The sequence below is a fragment of the Arvicola amphibius genome, chromosome 8 (genome assembly GCF_903992535.2).
Source record: "Arvicola amphibius chromosome 8, mArvAmp1.2, whole genome shotgun sequence".
NCBI lineage: Eukaryota > Metazoa > Chordata > Mammalia > Rodentia > Cricetidae > Arvicola > Arvicola amphibius.
This window is the reverse complement of record NC_052054.1, coordinates 33,990,180-34,013,219: the sequence shown is the minus strand read 5'-3', so window position 1 is coordinate 34,013,219 and position 23,040 is coordinate 33,990,180. Positions and strand designations below refer to the sequence as shown.

At 41.8% G+C, this 23,040-nt stretch overlaps 1 protein-coding gene across 1 annotated transcript in view; it reads right to left on the bottom strand.

Annotated features, from left to right (window-relative positions):
- Positions 1-22,157, bottom strand: part of Samd3 (sterile alpha motif domain containing 3) — a 41,821-nt gene extending 19,664 nt beyond the window's left edge. The window contains exons 1-6 of the mRNA XM_038340377.1: positions 22,063-22,157; positions 21,273-21,462; positions 18,031-18,135; positions 7,716-7,901; positions 7,074-7,158; positions 3,448-3,615 (exon numbers count right to left, since the gene is read on the bottom strand). Of these exons, the coding sequence (XP_038196305.1) occupies positions 3,448-3,615; positions 7,074-7,158; positions 7,716-7,901; positions 18,031-18,135; positions 21,273-21,462; positions 22,063-22,141 (813 nt within the window). The 5' untranslated portion in view covers positions 22,142-22,157. The remainder of the gene's footprint in view (positions 1-3,447; positions 3,616-7,073; positions 7,159-7,715; positions 7,902-18,030; positions 18,136-21,272; positions 21,463-22,062) is intronic.
- Positions 22,158-23,040: the final 883 nt, after the last annotated feature.

Here is a 23,040-nt window from a genome sequence, read left to right as displayed (position 1 = left end):
CCTCTTCCCACCTTAGAATGCATGGGCAACCTCATCCTTCTTGTTTGCACCAACATTTTGCATCTCTACAGAATATGAAAGAGATTTATTTTTTCGATAGTGTGTAAATATTGTACCAGTCAAGAAACTTTTTAAATATGAAAATTCCCCAGTGATATCTAACTCTAAACATCTTTGATGTTCAAACCGTAAGAGAGCTACCTTCTGGTAGGTCAAAATGGTGACTGAAAGTCATTCAAGCAATCAGCATGAGGTGCTAAATGCCATGACACAGATCCAATGCACTGAGAATCTGCCAACCTCCACACTCACATTCATATATTTTTTTTATCATCATAGGAGCTAAAATAAAATACATAGAGAGAAATACGTGAATTCTGTGTGCATCCTTTAAAAGCTATGACTTTATAAAGCACAAAATCATAAACAGAGAAGCCATAGACCTTTAGGAAACAGTGATTTACAGCTCCATTTGAGAATGGAAGAGAAGAAATAATTCCAATGGGATTCCTTTCCCAGAAAAAATGTTGTCTCCTTAGATGTAAACAATAACCACCTTCTGAGCTTAGATGGCAGGAAGATAAAACCTGTTCAATTACAAAATAAAGCCTAGCCTTGAAAAATTCAATTCCCTGTTTCTTTTAAAACAATGCCCCTGTGCCATAGGCCTTAGAGAGGTCCATCCTATGATGTGGGCACCACTGAGGGTCTAGAAGACCCATACAGACTGTAGCTCTGAACAATTCTAAGGCTCTTTGACAAAAGACTGACAATGTACAAAAGGGACTCAAAGGTGTGATAGGAACAGAAAAAAACTTCAATATAGACTTGTACTTCTCAGTGTGGCCTCAGATCCCATGGAGACATTAAGTATTAATGCAGGGGACAATTGCAATTTATTCAGTTTTATCACTCATCAGTTCCAAAGTATTTCAGTAGGACATGCACTATGGAAAGAGAGAAAATGGAACATTTTTTTAAAAATTCCCTTATTAAGGAACTTTACTTTCAATGTAGCAAAAATCTATTTTTGGAGGGAAATCAATTTATGCTTACTTACACAGTAGTATCCTTGAGGTTAAAACCTTCCATCCTGGAGAAACACATGCAATGTTAAAGGGAAATAAAACAGGATATTTTAAAACTGGGAAGTTAAACAACGGAACTTTTCTAAGGCAAGGTGAAACATTCCACATTGCACGGATGCACATTAAGACAGGAAGTAAATAAAATAGCTTCAGGAAGTCCCTGAAACTGGTCAGATTCACTAGGTTCCTCCCTCATCAAGGGGATATAAGCAGAAAAGACTGCCCAGAGACTCTCACAGACAAGCCTAACAGCTTGGGAGAAGCAGAGCCCACCAGAGCTGCCCAGAAGACTCTCAGGCAAGTTTATTTACCTTGAGGAGGTTCAGACCAAATGCACCACCCGGAAAGAACACATCTAACTCACTGAGCTGCCTACAGGTTGTGCAACGAGCTCCAGGTTTCCAGTTTGGTAAGATGTCACCCATGAGTCATTTCTGCTCCTGTAAATAACCCCTCACACAAAGTCCTGTAAGTAAGAGCAGTAAAACTCATTGGTTCACTGTTAGATTTTGGTGACATCCATAAATGGTCTGTCGCCAGTATCCTGTTTGGGTTGAAATGTTGGTTCACATCTCTCCAGGAATAGTGTCACACAGCAATAACAAAATAGTTCTTTCTCAGAGTGATTTTCACAGAAACAATTTTAAACATGTGTGACCATCTTATCATGATGCCAGTTCATTTTCTCTCCCTTTACATGTCATTTTCAATCTCATTCTATAGCTCAGACCAAGCTTGGACTCTCTACCTTCCTGCCTGAGCCCCTACTAAGTGCTAGAATTGCAAGTGTGTGCTTCTAAAGCTACAGTGATTTTAGTTTATAGCTGGAATTGTGCAAACAAAATTTCTTAAAAAGTTGCCTCACAAAATTCAGGGTACCATTCAGTGTTCTTGCCATTTTGTCACAGAAGAGGTATAATTAACTTATTATCTTAATTATCTTAACTGCCTTAGCACGTGGTAGTCTCATTTACAGCTGCAATAAGATATTTAAGTAACACATTTCTGCCGGAAACTGTATGGTGCATGATGCTGGAATGAAAAGTTTACAAAACAGGTTGCAGTGGCGCTCAGAGAAAAATACTATTAAAGCTGATGCGGTCAGATAGTTTACTCTATTAATAAATATACCAGATTTAAAAACTGGAATATTTACAAAATATACGTTCTATAATATAAATGTGTAAAGAATTAGAATTTACAATATTCCTGTTGATTAAAGTGAGAAATGTAATTGGGAGGGCAAAAGATTCAGCTTTTACGTTTGGTAATTTGGACAGTGTTCCTAAGAAGTTCAATCTATTATTGTAGCTAGCTATTAGGAACTTAAATAGGAGCATGTTTTTCTGAGGACACCTGGGGCTCTGACGTAGTTAAAGGACACATATTAGGACCCACAAGGCCTCCCCTTGATGCAGGAGGAATCTCTACACTTTACCTGGCCCTCGCCTTAAAGCTACTAACTTCAGTGGGTTGGAAGCCTTCTGGACCAGCAGACAAGGGAAGCCAGTATGGAGCTTTGCTGTACCCATGCTTACGGATAACTGCCTCCCTTCAACCTTGGGACTGGAGATGGCCTAACTCCTGCCATGTACTAAAATGTTCCCAGGCCCAGGAACACAGTTCAGTGAAAGAACATTTTCCTAACATGCACAAGGCCCTGAGTTCAATCTCCAGGACTCAAAATCAGTGACTAAATTCATGTTATTATAACTTTCAAGCTGGGCAGTGGTGGCTCACACTTTTAATCCTAGCACTTGGGAGGCAGAAGGAAACAAATCTCTGCAAGTTCAAAGTCAGCCTGGTCTACAAAACTAGTTCCAGAACAGCCAGGGCTACACAAAGAAGCCCTGTCTCAAACAACAACAACACAAAAGAATCCTACTTGATGTAGTAATTTGAACATCACAATATGAGCCACAACATGGGCAAGAAACACAGGCCTATAATCCCAGCATTTGGAAGGTGAAGGCAGGAGGGTCAGTCATCTGGGGTCATCTTTGGCTACATAAGGAATTTGAAACAAGTTTGCCATGAGACATTCCCCAAACTAAGAGGAAAAAAGAATATGCAATGCATTATAGCAAGAGTAGAAGAGAAAGAATTCAGGAAACCAGAGCTTAAGGATTTTTACAGTTTCTTCAAAGTCTGTGAAGAAAACTGGTCATGAGATGTTTAGTAACATCATGGTGTCCAAATGTTTACTGACACCCTCTTTAAGAAACATTAGGTCAGCCATGCAAACCATCCCTTTTATTGGTAGCTTTTAGAAGGTGTCTCACTTGTTTAAATGCTACAAACTATTGCTACAGATGATCAATCAGCCAGAGCTGTCAGAGTGTTTAGGATTCGGACTTACTTTTATCTGCACAACTTTAATTCCGTCAGATCTTGTGTCAGTGAGAGACTTCCTTCTCTGGCCTCTTCGGTGTCCAAATTTGCACTTATTTCTCATTACTTGCTCGTCGTCTTCTATGGGTCTTCGAACATATTTAAAGCGATCTTTGAGGGCTCGTTTCCATAAAAACTGTGTAAAATAACAAAGCAGGCCAATCAGTCATTAAAGATTGCATAATCTTTATAGAATGACGTAATTTTTGTATGCCACCCATAGGGTTGAAATTATTTTATTTTTATTATGATAGAAAGCCGTGAATCTATCCTTAGATTTATCCTGACAACACTTTTGTGATGTTACTGTTCAAATTATAATCCCCAAGTTACAGCTAAGGAAACAAAACAAACAACAAACAAACCAAAAAATCCAAACCAACAAATGTACTTTATTTCCTTTTGAGCAATGGAACGGCCGAGAAAACCTTAGTCCATGATCTGGCATTTAGTTATTGCCATCCCTGGTTTCACAGCTCAAGTTCCAGCCTTCCTGGATCCTCAGCAAGCTCTACAGCCTAGGTCGTGAAGAGTCAGATTCCTGCGCTAAACCTAGTATGTACTGACCAAGTAATTTTCAGTAAGTGACCCTTTTAGTCTAGGTTCTTCAGCTACCAAATGGAACAGCATGGTATTTCCTACCCCAGGCACTGAGTGTGTATGCAGGTGCACAAGCGGGGGGTGCTTCACATGTGTGCATAGGCATTCAGAAGCCAGAGGTGAATGTTGGGTGTCGTTTTTCAGGAGTCTCCACTTTCCCAGCACAGGGATCATAAGCATGCATGCATCGCCATGCTTTAGGTGTGAGTGCTGGCTATCAACCTTGAGTATCATGCTTATGTGGTAAGCACTTTATTGACTCAGCTAAATGAGAGAGAGAGAGAGAGAGAGAGAGAGAGAGAGAGAGAGAGAGAGAGAGAGAGAGAGAGAGAGAGAGAGAGAAGCTCTCCTAAATCAAAAGTTTTAAAACAATTTTGGTGATGCTGGGTGGTGGTGGCACACATCTTTGAATCTTTGAGCCCAGTGCTTAGGAAATAGAGATAGGCAGATCGCTGAGTTTGAGGCCAGCCTGGTCTACAGAACGAGTTCTAGGACAACTAGGGATACACAGAGAAATCCTTTCTCTAAAACAGAGGGGGGGGGAGGGAGGAAGGGAGGGGAGGGAGGGAGGGAGGGAGGGAGGGAGGGAGGGAGGGAGAGAATTTTGTCAATAGTTACTTGTGGAAGACACTTATAAAGTGCTGTTCATGAAGCCCCTTGACAGTTCAAAAGTCCTAGTGAGCCATTCCGTAGGCTCAGTGGGGGCTGGTTTGTGCTTTGATTAAGCCACTGGGCATGTGCAAGTCAACGATGCTCCATCTCCTCCCACAGGCTTATCTGTTCTGTCATTGCTGTTTTACAACAGTAAGAACTAATAGATGGCTTGTGTGTTTTTTTTTCCTCAGTCCTGAAATATGAACTAGTTCAAATATATTTGTTTCTGTGCTTCCTACAGCTCGGAAAGGACCCTAGCTGTGCTGAAGCTATTACAGCCATCAATTGCTAGGGTTTTCACACATCCCTCAGTCTGAAAAAGACCAGTTAAATATGATCATCCACATGAGTGTTCACTCTGTGAGTATTTAGTGAGCACCTGCTGTATGCCCATATTGTGAGTTATTCACTTAGCAGTGTGAGGTAAGTAGACTCAGCGGAAGCTATTTGTGCTGTAGAATATTTCCTCCCCTCCCCCATAGTCTACAGCTGAAGATGTGAAAAGTCCTACACAGACACAACCTTCCTAATCATTCTGAAACTGCGTGCTTCTTGTGACACGTGCAGCAATCTATAGCACGGGGCAGGTGTGTGTCCCAGGTTGCAAACTCGAATATAAGCAACAAACATGCAGATAACTGTAGCACGTGTGTCATCTGACATGACATCTAGGGTGAAAAACAATAGCTTGACTAGAAAGTCAACATTAGGGAAAACAAAAGAGGACAAAGAGACCGAATTAGAAAAAAAAGGAAAAAGAAACCAGAAACAGAAGAATCAGAAGTAATCCTTAATACAGATTACAAAGGACATTATATGCAACTATTATTAATTTTCATAGGCATAAAAACAGTCTTTGTTGCAATAGAGAAAATTGTCATTATCCTTTTAAGGCCTATGCTGAAAGGACCGTGGCTATGGTTCTGTTCTGTGGTAGAACATTTGCCTAAAGTGTGAGAAACCCCGAGTTCAATCCCCGGGATGGCAAAAATTACTGAGCAAACAGTAATAACAGCAAAAAAATGCTTAGAGATGTCATCAGTAACTTGTTTCTAAACAATCATGTAGCTCAAACAACATGCAGGAAGAAGGAAAACGTCACAATAGCTGATGAGCCTGGAATAGCAGCGTTGCGGCCTTCCACCTGCCTGCTGGTGCCACCCCTTCTCTTCCCCAGAAGACATCTCATGATGCTTGAGGACATGCGCAAGGATTGGAGTGGAGAGGGAGCTATGCACACCTAGTGGGTGTCAAGAGTCCTGTTCACTGTCCCAGGATGATTCCCACTACAGAGAACTCATAATTACCCAGCACCAAGTGCAATCATATGATGAGAAATCTTGTTCTTGAAAGGCCTGTGGCAAACCACTGTGTAGATTTGAAAATTTATAAGACAGACAGTTAAAATAAAAATCACCCCTAAAAGTGATCAAATATTCTCTCTCCTCCTTTTCTTCCTCCATTTCTTTTTGCGTGTGTGTGTGCTAAGTGAATAACACACACACACACACACACACACACACACACAATCTCTCAATATTCTTAGGCATTTTCTATATCATACAATTTAGCATGAGGACCACAACCTCATATACAGATGTGATGAGAGTTTGCGCAAATACCTATCCACGCACCAGTCCCCACTTACACTCTTTAACTGTTCAAACGAGGCCACAACCTGCTAAGTAATTTTCTATGTCTCTTTATTATCTTTACATAATATCTGGGAACATATAGATCAAATGCCCACAGGAGCCCAGTAGACATTATTCATTACTTTGTAGGAATCTCACTTCAATAACCGTAAAGTGAAGGTGAAAATGTAACTGGTGGGGTAGGAGAGAAGATTTAGTGAGTAAAGGTATTAGTTGCCAATCCTGATGACCTGAATTTGATTACTGGGACCTACACAATGGAAAGAGAGAACTGATCCCTACATATTTTCCTCTGTATCCATCCACATGTCATACAAAGAGAGAGAGAGAGAGAGAGAGATAGAGAGAGAGAGAGAGAGAGAGAGAGAGAGAGACAGACAGAGAGAGAAAGGTGGGAGAGAGACAGATATATAGGTATATATATATATATATATATATATATATATATATATATATATGAATGTAACAATGAATAAATGTCATGAATTTGAAAGAGTGAGGAGGATATATGAAAAATTTGGAGGGAGGAAAGAAAAGGGATAAGTGACATAATTATTATAATCTTAAAGATAAAAGAAAAATTAAGAAAATGAAAAAAAGACACCAAAGCTGGAGTGGAAAATGCAAAACTCTTAATTCAAGTGAACTGAGATGGACAGGAAGGTGGAGCCATCCAGTCACTTACAAAGCCACAGCCGTCCTCGTCCAGGAAAGGGTGGGCCTTCAGCAGAGCGTTGACCACGTCGTTGTACTGCTGGGTGGTGGGGTACCTGTTCACAACAGATAAGACAGAGCTCATTTCCAGCAGCCCCCAGATAAGGTGAGTCACAGGAACACACAGGTTTTTCTCTAAGCTTTCTCTTGCTGTGGTGTCTTTCTGTCTTGTATCTCTTGTGTGTGTGTGTGTGTGTGTGTGTGTGTGTGTGTGTGTGTGTGTATGTCTGGGTATGGAGGCCTGAAGTTAACCCATTTCCCAGCACGGTCAACCTTGTTTGTTGAGACAGGGTTTCTCATGGAGAACTGGGCCTACTGATGGATTAGACGAGGCTGGCTGGCCAGAGAGTACCAGGCACCCATCCGTCTACTCCCCGCCTGCCCTGGGCAGAGCTACCATCACAAACATGTGCTGCCATGCCTGGATTTTTAGATGGGTGTTGGGGGTTATGCAGCAAGCACTTAACCACCTGAGACAATGATCACAGGCCCTCTTCTAAATCTGCATATTGAACTTTTATTCACTTTGTCAGCCATAAGCCAAGGAGACCTGGGCCCACAGAAATTCTCCTTTCCTCTGAGCACCCATCACCTCCTCACTTTTACTACTCACAGCGAGCCTTCCAGGTACTTGGTCATATCTGCCTGGAGAAACTCGATGATCCTTATCCTCATGCTGTGATCAGGGCACTTCTGCTCCGCCAGCATGCACTTGACATCAAAGGGAAACTCTGGTAAGATGTAGGACTTAGTCCATTGCAATGCTTTATGCCTTGCTAGAACATGCTTCGAATTTCTTCTGTGGGATAAAAACACGAGTGAAATTCTGTGTTGCATCTATATGTAATGTATTCATTCTCTACACTCGGAAGACCACTTCCTGACACCTAAATATACCATACACACATAATCACATGGGGTTAGAAGTAAGTTCAATGCTGGAAAACATTACTGCATATGTCGCGAAGAGCCAAGTTGTAATGCATATCTCAAAACTGAATAAAATAATTAATAGACAGAAGTGATAGACGGCAATTCTGCCAAGCAAGTGGAGCCTCAATGAATCAGTTTTAATACCCAATTAAGAGAACTCTTCTCATCTACTCTACTGCTGTTTGTAGTGAAATCCAAGATGCGCCTGACTTGGTCCTTGGCTATTTCAATAAGGGAAAGCTGGCCTCGACACTACAAGACTCGGTGTTCTTATTCCGGTGTTTTGATTCCACAAGATTCTTGATTCTACAGATGGCGATGGGAAACCATAACTCCCCAAACTCAGTCAGTCATCTGCTGCCCAAGGCTGCAGACAGCCAAACAGACTGTGTTGATGTTGAGGGCTAGACAAAGTCTTCTAAACCTAAGTTTACTAAAATCAGCTAGCGGTACACTTGAAATTGGTGGATTTTATGCCATTTAAGTTCAACATCAATAAGATTGTTTATAAAATGAGCTTCAGAACCACACTGAAGCCTTAAATCAGAGCCCTGTCCTTATGCATACACAAAGAAGGCTTCAAAATAAGACTTAGAAACCACCATTAATCAACAGCAGTAGGCAGCTGTTAGCCCAGTTCACTAACAGGATCGCGTAGGCTGGCAGGGAAGTCTCCCATGCCCGCTGCCCTGACACCACCCGCATTTCCTCCTGCGACTTAGATCCTCTCATGGTCGATTCATTCTCGCTTATGTCCAGAGACTGAGGGTAAGAGGTGAAAAGACAATTTCGAGGACGAGACTCTATGCCGCCGCAGAGTCTTACAGAGGTGATGGTAGGAGGCCAATGTTAAACTGGGCTGCAGTACAGTTCGGCACCCATCCCTTTTTCTCCAGTGAGTGTTTAAGCAGCAAAGCCAGCTGCCCGCTCTCTGTGCCCTTCTATGGCAGCTTTCAGTCATTTCATGCCACCAACAGGTAACTTGAGTATTCCAGCAGCGTCGGAGAGAACTTAGTTCAATCTCTGCCCTTTTGCACCCCTATTTTTTGTATGTTTCTCGTCCTCTACATTAGGGTCGGGACTATAAGTCATGAGATCATTCTATCAAATATTCATATTGCATTATAACCCTTATAGGATGCACTGACAGTAATAGTCCATCATGCTCCGACTGGACAGACGAGAAAAATCAGAGGCATCAAATGTTCCTTTTCTTCACATTTAAACAATCAGCACTTTTCTGAAGTGGATATAATCTAAGCAATGCAACCGAATCCTAGTTAAAATGGGTATTATGCAAGAAAAATAACTGCCCAAAGTTAACAAATGTATTCTAATTCAGATGTAGATAACTACAGCCACAGCTCTTTCCCATCAATAAAATTATATTTGCACCACACTACAAAGATCTGTACTGTGATGATAAAATTGTTCCCAGTACCTTTAGTAAGCTAGGGTTTTGAATAACCCCAGCAGGTTGCTCCCAAAAGGACTCCCAAGTTAAAAGGACACTATTATTTCTTCTCTTCTCACTTCTAAGTCAGGGTTCCTAGACAAACTGACCACCACAAATGCAACTCTGTTTTCAATCCTGGTTATAAAATAGGCCTGCAAGCCATTTAAAATATGTTAATGTGACCCCCCCCCCCCAGTCTGAAAACATACTGCTTGCTAACTGATCAGTTCATACAGTGATAAAAATACATATTCATGATAAAATGTATAATAAAGCAAGCAATGACAAATGGCAATGCCATTATTACAGTTTCAAACTTGTTTCATATACTGACAAAAGATAATTACATATATTTATAAGATTAAAGAGATACTGTGGTATAGCTATGGTATATTTATACAATGGGGAATTATTGAGTCAAGCAGATTAACCTATCCATCATCCTCAATTCTCCTCAGTCACTTCACCTGCCCAACTGAAACATTATATTTTTAAATTGCGCACTAATTTTTTTAAATGATGAGACGGGAGTTCTCATAAAAGGCTCATTGGTTTTCTAACTTTGTCTAAATTTAATAAGAATGAAAAATCATTCAGCTCTTTCCAAGAGCAGACTAACTGTAGTTTAATGGGGTTCACATAGGGTAATAGTGCTATTTCTGTGAAGAACAGGTTCAGCGGAATATCAGCCCACTAAGGAAAACTGTTGACAGGGAATATTGCTGAGCATCAGTAGGAAGCAGGAGAGACCTAACTGTTACACGGGGGTAGGAACTCTTTTTTTTTTTGCAGTGTGCAGACCATTGCTTAGCAAGGTTAACGTATGACGATTTCTCTTAAGAGAATGAGAAATGTGAACGGAAAGAATTCACATCCATATCCCCATTTAAATCCAAACGGTGCCTGCATGCAGTCTCCTGGTGACCTTCTTTAAATTCTTTTATCTTAATCTCTTCTCAATCGTTCTGTTCATAGTGCTTTTGTCATCAAATCTCCCTTCTGTTTTGAAGGTTTATTTTTATTTATGCCACATGTGTGGGTACCCAAGGAGGCCGTAAGAAGGCTCCATATTCTCTAGAGCTGGAAGTGCTCACAACTTGTAAGTTGTGAACTGCTCAGTGGAGGTATTGGGAACCTAACTTGGGTACTCTGGAAAAGCAAGCAGCAAGTGCTGTTAACTGCTGAGCCCCTTCTCCACCTCCTAAGAGTCTCTTTCCCACATCCTACCCCACATTGCCAATGATTTTACTCTGTTTACCTCCCACTCAAGGCTTCTGAAATAGTTCATCATTTTTTTTTTTAAATTCTAGATGCTCATTTGTGTTCCCCTCCTCCCCAGATTTCATATTGAACCCTTAACCTATATGTGATACGACTACATCTGGGGACAGGCTTTACGCAAGTAACTTGAGCTAGATGAGACCATGGAGGTTGATTGAGACTTAGCATCCTTTTATGAAGTGCACCTTCTTTCTCAGGGTCATGTGAAGATATAGAGAGAAGGTGGCTGTCCTAGTTAAGGTGATTGCTAGGATGAAACACCATGGCCAAAGCAACTTGGGAAGGAAAGGGTCTATTTTGTTTATATATCCAAGATCAGGGATCATTGAGGGAAGCCTGGGCAGGAACTCAAACCAGACAGGAACCTGGAGGCAGGAGCTGATACAGAAACTATGGAGGAGTGCTGCTTGCTGGCTTGCTCTTCATGGCTTGCTCGGCCTGCTTTCTTACAGAACCCAGGACCATTAGCCCAGCGGTGGCACTACCAAAAATGGGCTGGGCCTTCCAACATGAATCATTAATTAAGAAAATGCCTTACAAACTTATCTGCTAACAGCCTGATCTTTTTGGAGGCATTTTCTCAATTGAGGGTCTTAGCAGAGAACAAAATGATCACCACTGTGACCTTAAATTTGAGACTCTAAAATCAGAATATAAATTTGTATTGTGTAAACTACTCAGCCTGTGATAATTGTTGTGGGTAACATAGTGGCTGATTTCCTGGTGGCTTTTACCGTGCATCTTCCTCTTAGTAAGGTGAGCCTTGGCATCTTTCATCTTCATTCCGTATCCTCAGGCGCCATGAAAATTTCTTGCATTGTACCCCTTACATTATCTATTCCTCATGATGATTTATGCTCCCACATTAATCTGGGCTTGATCATATAGCTTCAAGTGTGTTACTACCAGAGTTCTTCTTTCATATTAGCAAGCTATGAGCCTTACAAAAAGTCTGGAATGCACCAGTGCCAGCAGCTTACCCCCACTCCCTCTTCCGAGTGTATGCTAAGCCTCTCCTCAGATGGATACTCATCTCTACTTTGGTAGCCCTACTGTGCCCTTCCTAGGTGGAAGTAACAACACTGCCTGCTCCAGCATTGCACGTGGGCTCGCAACTATTCTTGCCTATCTTGATTCCTGTATTGTGTAACTGTACCCCTTGCAAATCAGGACTTTTTCAATTATCCTTTTCTTTTCTAGGTCCACAGGGAATATCCTACTGAGAGCTGAGGGAGCCCTCAGCACCAAAGTGCAGGTTGTAAGAGGCTGTAACAAGAGCCTGAAAAGTAAGAATTGTGACTTTTGTGACCTCTCAGCTCATCTGGCAGGGTCTCAGAGCTAAATCTCTCCCTTCCTTGCTCCCTCCCTCCCTCCTCTGTGTATGTTTGCATGTATGTCTTCTGGCTATTGCCCCATTCTTTCTATTAATAATGCTGTGGGAAAGGGAGAGACAGAGAGCAGCTCTTTAGTTTTTGGCTCATAGGTAAGAATGTTAATAAATCCATTTTATATATTTGATGTCATTTTTCCTCTGTGCAGGTGAGTCACCAGGTCAAACACCAGGCCTTTGTGACCAGGGACTGTAGTAACATCCCATCCTCGTAGTGAAATGGATTGCGTGATAATAGTGTTCTGAAAAGATCCAGGAATGTGCGAAGAGGAGAGATGCTATATACAAAGTGTTGTAAAAGCTGGGCATAGTAGTGCAAGCCTGTAAACCAGCACTTGGGAGACAAAGGCGGAAAGTTCAAGGGCATGTTTTACTGCATAGCAAGTTGAGGCCAGCCTAGGCTACAAGAAGCTCTGTCTCAACAAAACAAAACAATTTAATCCTGATTTAGGTCAGCAGTCTTTAGATAAGTATTTTCTATTTTATGGAACTAGCAGATATTTCACAAAGAATTGTAGGTAAATTTATTTTTTATCTATAGGATTCCTCATAGCCTCTACTATATGACTGTACAGTGAGAGTTTCTCACCAAGGAATGGGGCTTAGCTTGTCATGTGTCTCAAACACAGATCTTTAGTAGGAGAGCCTGTGGATCCATTGACCTGTGGATTCAGTAGCCAAATATGGCTCTACCCACCCACCTGTGTGCTATCTGATGCCCTTGCAATGGCAACGATGTCTGTCCATGAGGTCTGGAAGCTTCTCTCCAATTCTCATTGTATACACAGACCCACAGGACTCCTTGTTCGGTTTTCTACTACAACTCTTAACCCATGGCCAGACCTTCTAGGACAGGAATGTCCCCTATTCTATTCTAGATCCTGAGTCCCAGGAGGGGACTGCTGCCCCAAACATCCTGGTATAAGCCTTGATCTTCCACCTAGAACCACCTGTGAGAGTTGAGACCAGAATCTTTTAAATCTCACTGAACACCGTGCTTGCCTTAATGCAAACAATAGTTAAAATATATGCATGCCAACTGTGTGCCAGGACCTAAGAACTTTTCATGTATTAACTCAGTATTCTATTGATTTGCAGATGAGAAAAGGCCCACTTAAGCTTCAGGATTTGTTAATTAGTTGGTAAATGATGGCAAATGACAAAACCAGACTCCCAAACTAAGCTCTTAACTATCTGCTTGCCCCTGGTCCCTAGCCTTATGAACTCTGCCATCTCAGGGTTGACATGCTTATTCTTCCATCTAATTACCCTTTTCTCAGCTCATCAGCCATGTAGAGTTGTGTATGAGCCACTAGCTATGGTAGAGGGTCCCAAGACCTTCCATCTAATCACAAAGTTCCCTTGAAAGATTTATTTTCTAATCTGGTCGTATAGATTTGACTCAACTATGAAGAAGTCATGGAAAACTCATAAAATACTAGTCCCCTTCTAGAGTGAATATTTGGTGACACGACAAAGGTATGATTAGACCCTGATAATCACCTCCCATGCCTCTTAGCCAACAGAACAAAGGGCAGAAGCATATAGGAACTGGAAATGCCAATCACAAGGCTGGGACCTAGCACAGTGGTAGAGTGTATTAATGAGCATGTGTGAGCCCCAGATTTTATTCACCAGAATTGCTGAGAAGACTCGCTGCATATCTGATCAGAACTTGTACTGAGCAAGTCTACCTAGGCTGCCATGCTTTGTTTACGAAGCCTTCCCTTTATTACAGTCTGGGATAGAATGCGTCCACAGCTGTGCTGCTGTCTCTTGCCTGAAACACCGATGTGCAAACGACCGCAACTAATATATCAGAAATGTTGACAGTCCATTGACATTTGCTTCACAGAGCAGAGGCAGGAAAAGCTCATTCTACACCATCCCACAGCAGTAGCCAGACCACGAAAAAAGTCATTAAAGTAATTCTTAAATATGCATGAAACCATGACTAATTTCCAATTATGCCCCAAGGCAGGAGCAAAGCCTGGCACATCTACTTAAAGTTCAAGTCGAGTATTTAAAGTAATGCGTAGGAAACCTCAGTTTATTTGATTTTTTTCCTTATTGGTCACTAAAAGAGAAATGAACAGTTTTTAAGTATGTAAATAAAAGAAGAAAGAATACCACTGCAGAAGAAACCATCCCCAGTATGTGATGATGTCACCTAATGATCCATAAAGGTATTTAAACCATACAGTAACAAGCACCTATCACCCAAAAAAAGTCCCCTGCTCCAGAGTGCCACGGTGTTTCAACCCCTGGGACAAATGTCTGCAACCAAAGACTTTTCCAGAGATGTTGACTACATCTGCGGTTAGGTGAGTTTGCAGCTTCTAGAGACCTGCTTTTTCCTTTTTATCTACAAATAGCCTGCATGGAAAGCTTAAGCCCCTGTCAGGAAACAAATATCCCAAATATCTTCAACTGCCTCTGTGTGACCTGGGTGACAAGTGTCAGGTGCATAGATGTGTCGCCCACCAAGCCCCTATGGGTGTCAGGTGGTGTTCTCATTCCAAATAGTTACAGAAACAATTTGGGGGAGGCAAGTGGAAAGGGACTGAACCCTGAAATCAGCACTTGCTCCACCACTCATTTCCACCTCTTGAACGCAGTTGGCTTCATGAAAGTCTAGTGGGCAGTACGTTCAAATTTATTGCCTGCTCTGAGTAAATGGGAAATACTTGAAGCTGTGTTTGTACGATCACCACGTTTGCTATGAAATGCCTCAAAAGATCAAAAAGGAAATTGCTGCTACTCGAATATATATCCTGTCTCCCCAGAGTATATCGTCTTTCTTTGGTTCACATTCATCAGCTCAGTTTTGGAAGCCTTATTGGATTTTGAGGTGCCAGAGGCTAAGATAAATTCACTCTATAAAATAACAGGATGTGGTCATTGTCTCTGAGGTATTTATCATCTGAGGAGGGAGTAGACTTTAATGAACTAGGTTATTGTCCACTTTTGTAAGCAGAACAAGAATTACAAAGAAGGCACTATGTCTAGAAGGACAGAGCCTGAATGATCTGGGCATCAGTGGAGGCTGACTAAATAGTTTTAAAGGCTGGGCAAGCTTTAGGGAGGCAGGTGAGGGGACCACACAGCCTAACAGAAAAGGAAACAGAGGCTCTTGATGCATAACTATCAAATGGATAAAATGGCAGAGGGACAGAAGAAGAAAATTGAGGATACCTTAAATTATTTTAGTTTACATAGCTGGAAAGAGATTAAACATGAGGTGATGAGATCTCTGTCCTCTAATCTACAGGACCACTATGATCTTAACTTGTCTTAGAACTCCTTGATTAGGAGAAGTTATTTGACCACGCATGGCCTGTGAGTTTCCCTTCCCCAGATACAAGAACGAAGCAGTAATGAATGACAGGGTTCATTGACATTGGAGATCTGAGCTATTATGGAGAGAATTTCTATGGAGTTGGTGCTGGGTGAGGCAGTATGGAGGGAGTGGAGCATCCATCATTAGCAAAGGAAGGAGGCAAGCAGTGATGTGGGATTATTCTCTGTATGCTGTGAATACCATTGGTTCATAAAGAAACTGGCTTGGCCTGATAGGGTAGAACAGAGCTAGGAGGGGAAAACTAAACTGAATGCTGGGAGAAAGGAGGCAGACAGAGTCAGGGAGAAACCATGTAGCCCCACCAGAGACAGATTCCGAAAATTTACCTCATAAACCACAGCCTCGAGGTGATACACAGATTAATAGAAATGGGTTAAATTAATATGTAAGAGCTAGCCGATAAGAAGTTAGAGCTAATAGGCCCAACAGTGATTTAATTAATATAGTTTCTGTGTGGTTATTTTGGGTCTGGGTGGCTGGGAAATGAACAAGCAGCCAAGTGGTCTTCTGCTACAAGGCAGGCAAGGAAGGAAGAAAAGAAAGGGGTCTAGAACCAGACCCTTGGAGCCAGGGGAACTTAAAGATTCTGCCTCAAATGTTATAGTTGTTTTTCTTAAATAAGCCTATTTGTCTTTAGTTTTCATAGATTTTTGTTTCTTAAACTCACATGTGCTTGAAGGTAGGAAAGACTGATTCATGTTTATAAGTCATATGTGTGTGTGTGTGTGAGTGTATGTATGTATCTATGTATGTATGTATGTATGTATGTATGTATGTATGTATGTTTGTGTGTATATATAATTTGAGGTCCTTTTCCAGATGGATGGGTAATAGGTGATCTAATACAGAAACCCACAGCTTAAGAGATACTTTGAGGTGAATGGCTATGGGCATATATGTTCTGCTTCCCAAGCCTTTCCATCTCTCTCAACTTCTAAAGCAGTCTTGATTTCTTCCACTTGGTAGGTGTAATGGAGAATGGTAAATATGAAGATCATTATCCGTGTTTTACAACAGAGGATTAAGGACTGTGGTAGGGAGGTAGATACCACTGGCCATAACCCTCACCCATGGCTCTCCTCCCACTTCTGTAGTGGCAGCAGCAGCAGTAGCAGTGTTAGAGAGGGCATTTGGAGACTCACGACTCAGTGTACCTGGAGCCACAGCCAAGGAAAGCTTCAGGAATCAATTAGTACCGTGGGAAGAAAGGTGGAAATGAAGCTTCCTTGAAAATGGATTTGCATTTTCTGAACCATTCCTTGAACCAATAATTCCCAAGGGATTGATTTTCTGCCTCTCCTCTTCATCGCCCCAAGCTATAGTATACCTAGACGTTTGTTTAATTTTGAGATGGGTTTCCCTAAGCTGCCCAGGGTGCCCTCTTCAGCCTCTCAGGTAGCTGCTATTTATTCCAACCCTGTACCAATGAGCACAGCCCTCCTTTCCATCTTCTAGTCCACCACCCCCAAAGGAGCCATGGAATAAAGGCGGCTGAGCTGTAATACAGAGGCTGTTGGGAAACTGTCGAGAAATCCCCTGACTTCCTCTCTCTCAGTTTTACTCATTCATTAAAAGAGAAAGCAAAATCTCCTTTCTTTTTTTGTGGGCTGTGCCAAAGACACTAAATAATGATAATGTAAAGGGGTTGTAAATACACACACACACACACACACACACACACACACACACACGCACCACAAAGGACCATAGTCCTGGTTGGTTACTACAGATGTTTCTCTCATACCTGAAAAATGCTTCACTCTGCAGGGACTCCTACCATGCATGGTAACTGAACGGACCTCCTGAAATGCTTTACTCTGCAAGGACTTCTACCATGCATGGTGGATGCATGGACTGCTCTGCAGGAACTCTTATCATGCATGGCAGATGCATGGACCATCTGAAATATTTCAATCTGCAGGGATCCTTACCATCCACAGTGGATGAATGGACCACTGGACTCGGTGACTGTAAAAGGCTAGGAGGAGGCGGAGGCGCCTCTTATCTGCTACCACCTCATCAGTTTTGTCTGAGCATTGGATTCTGACATGTCCATAGTCCCCCCTTTGGTGCAATGGAACCCAGACACTGAAATGTCACCAGAAAATTTAACGAGCTGCTTATGAGAACAGTGCCTCCCTCTGGAATAGTCAAGTTAAAGCAACCTCTAAAATTCAAGGCAAAACCAAAGGGTTTTTCTTTCTTTCTCAATTCAAAATCTATGGGACGTTATCTACAAATTACCCTGGATAGATTATGATGGAAGAATGTACCTTTTCCCACCAAAGAATGAACACTTGAAAGAAACGTATAACATCATCAAAACTCCTTTGTCAACTCAGCCTTGATATTTTATCTGGGATCTCCATTCCTTGATAAAAGCTTGACTTTCAGGACAATGAAAAAGATTTAAATTGTAGTGTATCTAAACACATGAAATTTTATAAATTTTATAAGCAAAGACAAACACCGTTTGGCTTTAAAATATTATAAAGTTGGTTTCTCACCTCTGCTTCAATACTCTTTGGTCAATGAGCCCATTATCAAGGTTTTCCACTGGATACAGTGATGTCTGGCCCCCATAGCCTGTGGGACTGGAGTTCTCTCCATGCCTGTAGTAAAGTGGAAGAGCTGTGTGATTGACAATGGTTGTTAAACAGAAGCATCGACCGCTGATCTCATGGTGTTCGAAAGGGAAGGCTCAGCTCATCTTCATCCTTATCTGAGCTCATGTGAGGCTCATGGCCGAGAACATTGATTGCAAAGAAGACCCCAGGCATCATCACCTCACACAGTGACTTGTTTATGGAGCAGACTGCTGCCAGTTCACCTTACCGCCTTCATGAGTCTGGCAGAGGGTGTGTGTGTGTGTGTGTGTGTGTGTGTGTGTGTGTGTATGTGTATACACACACATATACCAGAAGTCAGCCTCAGTTGTCATTTCTCAGGGGCCTTCAACCTTATTTTATTGTGAACTGGGACATGCTGGTTACTCTAGGCTGCCTGGACAGTGGGCCCCAGGTATCTGCATTTTCGCATTTCTCCAGTGCTAGGCTTACAGCAGCTGTCTGTCATGACACCTGCCCTTTCATGAGGGCCCTGTGTAGTGAGCGTGTGTCTTCATGCTTACATAGCAAGCACTTATAACCAAGCCATCTCCTCAGCACCCGATGTGGCATGTTTTTAAATCGTGTTAAGATAAGACGTTCCTTTAGGAAGTGCTGGTGATAGCAGAGTCTGTCTTTCTCTGTAAATAGTCTTGCAGTAAAAACAAATGCTTAGCTGTGTCTGGCCTCTCTGCAACTCCCTACTATTTTCAAGGGATTTTTTTTTATTATTATCATAAAATCTTATCCTCTTAGAACTGCACTCCATCATTCCCAAGTGAGGAAACCCAGACGCCCAGAATGGAAGGAAACTTGCTTACGGCCACAGGTTTAGTTCTGTGTGTCAGAATCTGCACTATTTCCTCCAATTTCCCCTTCACTGATTTCTCTACCAGATCCAATGAAAACAACAATCGAAAAGCAACTGCAAGCAAGCCATTCCTGTTATCTGTGCAGTTTTGAATAGGATGCATCCTCTTCAGATGTTTCTCTGCAAAATACTTTACCAGGCAACCACTGAATGGAATTTTATTCAAGTTAAAACACATTTACTATCTCTGATTTAACTGTTTTATAGACTTTTAAGAATAGGCCAGAAGAATCATTTATTCTGTATTTCATCTTACAGTTGAAAAGGTTCAAAATAAAAGCAGCAAAAAGTCAAACAAATGCCCAAGATCAGATGAGAAGCAAATATAGCAGGGATTGGAAATCACATTTAGTTGCGTAACTGTAGGGTTGCATAAAGTTTCTGGTCTTTATTAAATGTTTGACTCCATGGCATATATTCATATCTGCCTTATCATTGTCCTCAAGTGACAACATATTCTTTAAGTACAACGTGCTTGGCAAATATAACCAACAGGCAACTTGTGATTCCACACAAGAACACTTTCACCGAAACACAAGACTACACAAATCCTTAAAGGAAGCTGGGAACTTGCTGGGATAGAGCAATAAACTCACATTCATAAATCTCTGCTGCCAGTCTGCTCAGCCGTGGCTACAATTGAAATTAGCATTCATAACCTGGTTAAGAACGCTTCAACTAACAGAGGACTATGTTGGTCTGGTTAAAAGGAGCAAAGATTTGCCACGAGATTATGGTGTCTCAGTGTGAATTTAAGCAGTGAGGAGTGCGATTTGAATCTGCAGATGAAAACACAAGATCTCCAACACAGGAACAAAATCAATCCAAGCCACTGGTAAAAGCAGGGATGAAGCCCCAAGCTCTTGGCAGTCCAACCAGTTCCAGTGTGCCACAGAGCAGTGTAAGTGAATTTAAAGGCTGCCGGTTTTCCTTTGAGCTGTGCCCAAGGAAAGATCAGGATTCCAGTCAATGGGGAGGGACTTCCAGTTCAAAAGTTCTAGCCATGCCAAAGTGCTGGGAAACATTGCAATCTCTTTGAAGTACACGCCTCCCTTTTGCTAGAGAAAATTACAATTGTACAATGGGAATTCTGCAAAGTCACAGACCCAAGACCATGCCGCAACCAAGTTTGGAAGAAATTCTTCAGATATGTCACTTGCAGAATTTCCAGTCTGATCCCATTTATAATTATTGTTATTATTATTACTTTTAAAAAAGACAACATCTAACTCTAGCCTAAATCAGTCTCAAACTCACAAGAACCCTTCTGTCCAGCCTCTCAAGGACTGCAGTTACAAATCAACCATGTCTTACTCTTCAGCCCAATATAAGACTACCCCTTCACGGCTACCTGTCCTAAATACTTAAATACTCTAGAAATCAAATTACTTAAGCCAAGTCCCTCTAACATTATATTGCTTATCAAGAAAAAGAGAAGCATTTATAATTACAGGACTAATTTCAGGAAAGGTAAAGATAAAATGATACCCTTTTTACTTTTTTTTTTTAATGAACAATGACTGGTCAATAGCAAATATTTAGCCTTAAAAGTCTTGGCAAGTCTTAAACATGGAAACACTAAACCAGAGTGCCCGAGAGCATCTTGAAGCACAGATCTGTGAAAGGAACATTTTAATTGATAAATCTTGTTATCATTCCTTTAGATTGAAAAGTCGGATGTGAGAAAACAAGCAAAGCCACCCTCCAACCTTCGAGATTTTATCTGACACCGTGAATTTTCTGCACCATTTCCCCAGTGTTCTGCCACAGTGTTCCATATTTTATGACGGACTCCGAAAGAATCATGAAGCCCAATTGTGCAAAGGGGGTTTAACAAATTCTATTGTGAAGGTCCTAAAGAAGAGAGTATAAATTGGATACCACAGAGACCTAAGCAAATAAACACAGAAACGAACAGCTTGGGACAAGCAAAGGCACAGCCGCAGGTCCTGGTGGTAGCCCCGTTACTGCAGCTCGTCCCCTTTCCACAACTTAAGCATTTTTACTGTAGGCTCTGCAACAGCTCCTGAAGGAACTTCCTGCCTGCAGCATTGCCCTAACAACCCCAGTCAGTGTTTAAAGACCAGTGGAAAGAAAAACAACAGATCCTGACCCAATTCTTCATAAGCATCAGTCAAATAGTAGAAACACTGTGCACACCAACTAGCTGAAAATTGGCCACAGTTTCGAAAGAGCTTTGATTGCTTGCCATGAAGCAGAAGCCATGCAGAAACAGGGAACAAAAACCAAGGCTGTTCACCCGTGTACTCACTCAGGGGTAGCTTGTGCCAGGGTCAACAGGGATGTCTCTCTGGGACTTCCAGTGGGCTTTAGCCATTGATTGCTCTGCTTGTATTTTTTAATGAAGTCCAACAGAACAGCCTGGTGTCCAATTTTCTTTACTAGTTGTTGTATCATCCGGTCATTAAGAGCCAGGAGTGCGGCTCCACTGACTTCTTCCTCTGGGAAAAAGAAAATTAGTTTTCATATCACTTCCGAGTAAAACATGGGCATGGAAAAAGAGAGAAAAGGGGTTTTCTAGCATTTAAAGGATCATCTAAACTTGCAATAGCAGTCTGTCAGAGTTCTGATAGTACGTAGTTCGGACTTGATGTCTCCTGCTAAAAAATTACCAGAACACAGAGTCCCGATATAAAACCTTTTGTATGCACATTAGCGCCTTCTCCAGGACAATTTTAATGGCCAAAAGAAATAGAAAGTCTTTGGGGGGAGACTGTTTTTATAATACCTCCTTAGTTGATGTTTAATATTGGCACGTCCCACACTGTACAAAACACATGTGATTCTATAAGACAAAAGAAAAGCACAACGTCTGTATCAAAAGTAACTCCCAAGAGTTTGCAATCCTCGAGGCATCGCTTCTCTTCCGAGCATGGTAGGAAACCTGCCCCAGTCTGTAGAAAAGAGATGAAGTTCTTCACCCAAGCAGCTCCTTTTCCACCACAGACAGACAGGAGGTGACAAAAGCAGCCTTCACGACAGAGGGCACCTGCGCAACGGCAGGGCTCAAATCAAATTCACTGGAAGAATAAAGCACTCACCTTGAAACCTGGGGACTAGCTCACCTAAGTTTTTCTCCACCAACCACTTGCAGACCTCATCCACTGACCACGCTTCCATTGCTGGGTTCTTGTCAGTACACCTGTAGAATGAAAGGTGAGAATGACCTTCCTTCCTTCCTTCCTTCCTTCCTTCCTTCCTTCCTTCCTTCCTTCCTTCTTTCCTTCCTTTCTTATTGTTGGTCCTTGATTTCTTTTATTGTTAGTCACCTCTCTACTCTGCTACACTCTCTTCAATATTTAACTCTTAAAAGATTAGTTTTTTTTTTCTTTATACAATGCACACTTAGAAGTTGCCAATAAAACAAATACTTGCTTTAAACATGGCTTTTTAGCCTATTGCCTATTCTCATGTCTTCACCGGTTCCCACTTTGATTCCACAGGCATCCCTCAGTTTAACTCACAGGCAGCCCGCGCATACAATGGCACCCTATCCTGTACCATTAACACCCAGCTTTCTTCACAAAGAACAGAAAGGTGTGAAATCATCAGGAAGTGGTTGACATTTACAGAGGGGTGGGCAGGGGGAGAAAGGGAGAACTAGAAGCCTGACTGAGAGATCTGAGCAAACCAGGATGGTTTAACCCCTTCTGCTCCCAGCTAGGAGAGGGGACGTCCCACCACTCTGGCAGCTTTGGATTAGCAGAAGTCCGTGCCAGTTCTCTCTGGGGAAGGTGACTTCAAATATCATTCCCCCATCCTTCCAGTATTGCTCTCACATATTCTGTTACATTCCCAAATGGTACCAAACACCACTATAACTGGTAAAGTAACTAGTATAATTTTTAAAACATTGGCTGGGAAGATTCAATGTTAGGAAATAATCGAAACGTTAGTGTCGAAGGGAAAGAAGCAAGCGCAGACTTTGCCAGGGACATTCTGAGCTACTCACTGACTTTTCATGCCACCATCCTACCCTATCAACTTCCTTCATTTTCCTATTTTCTCGAGGAAGGGTC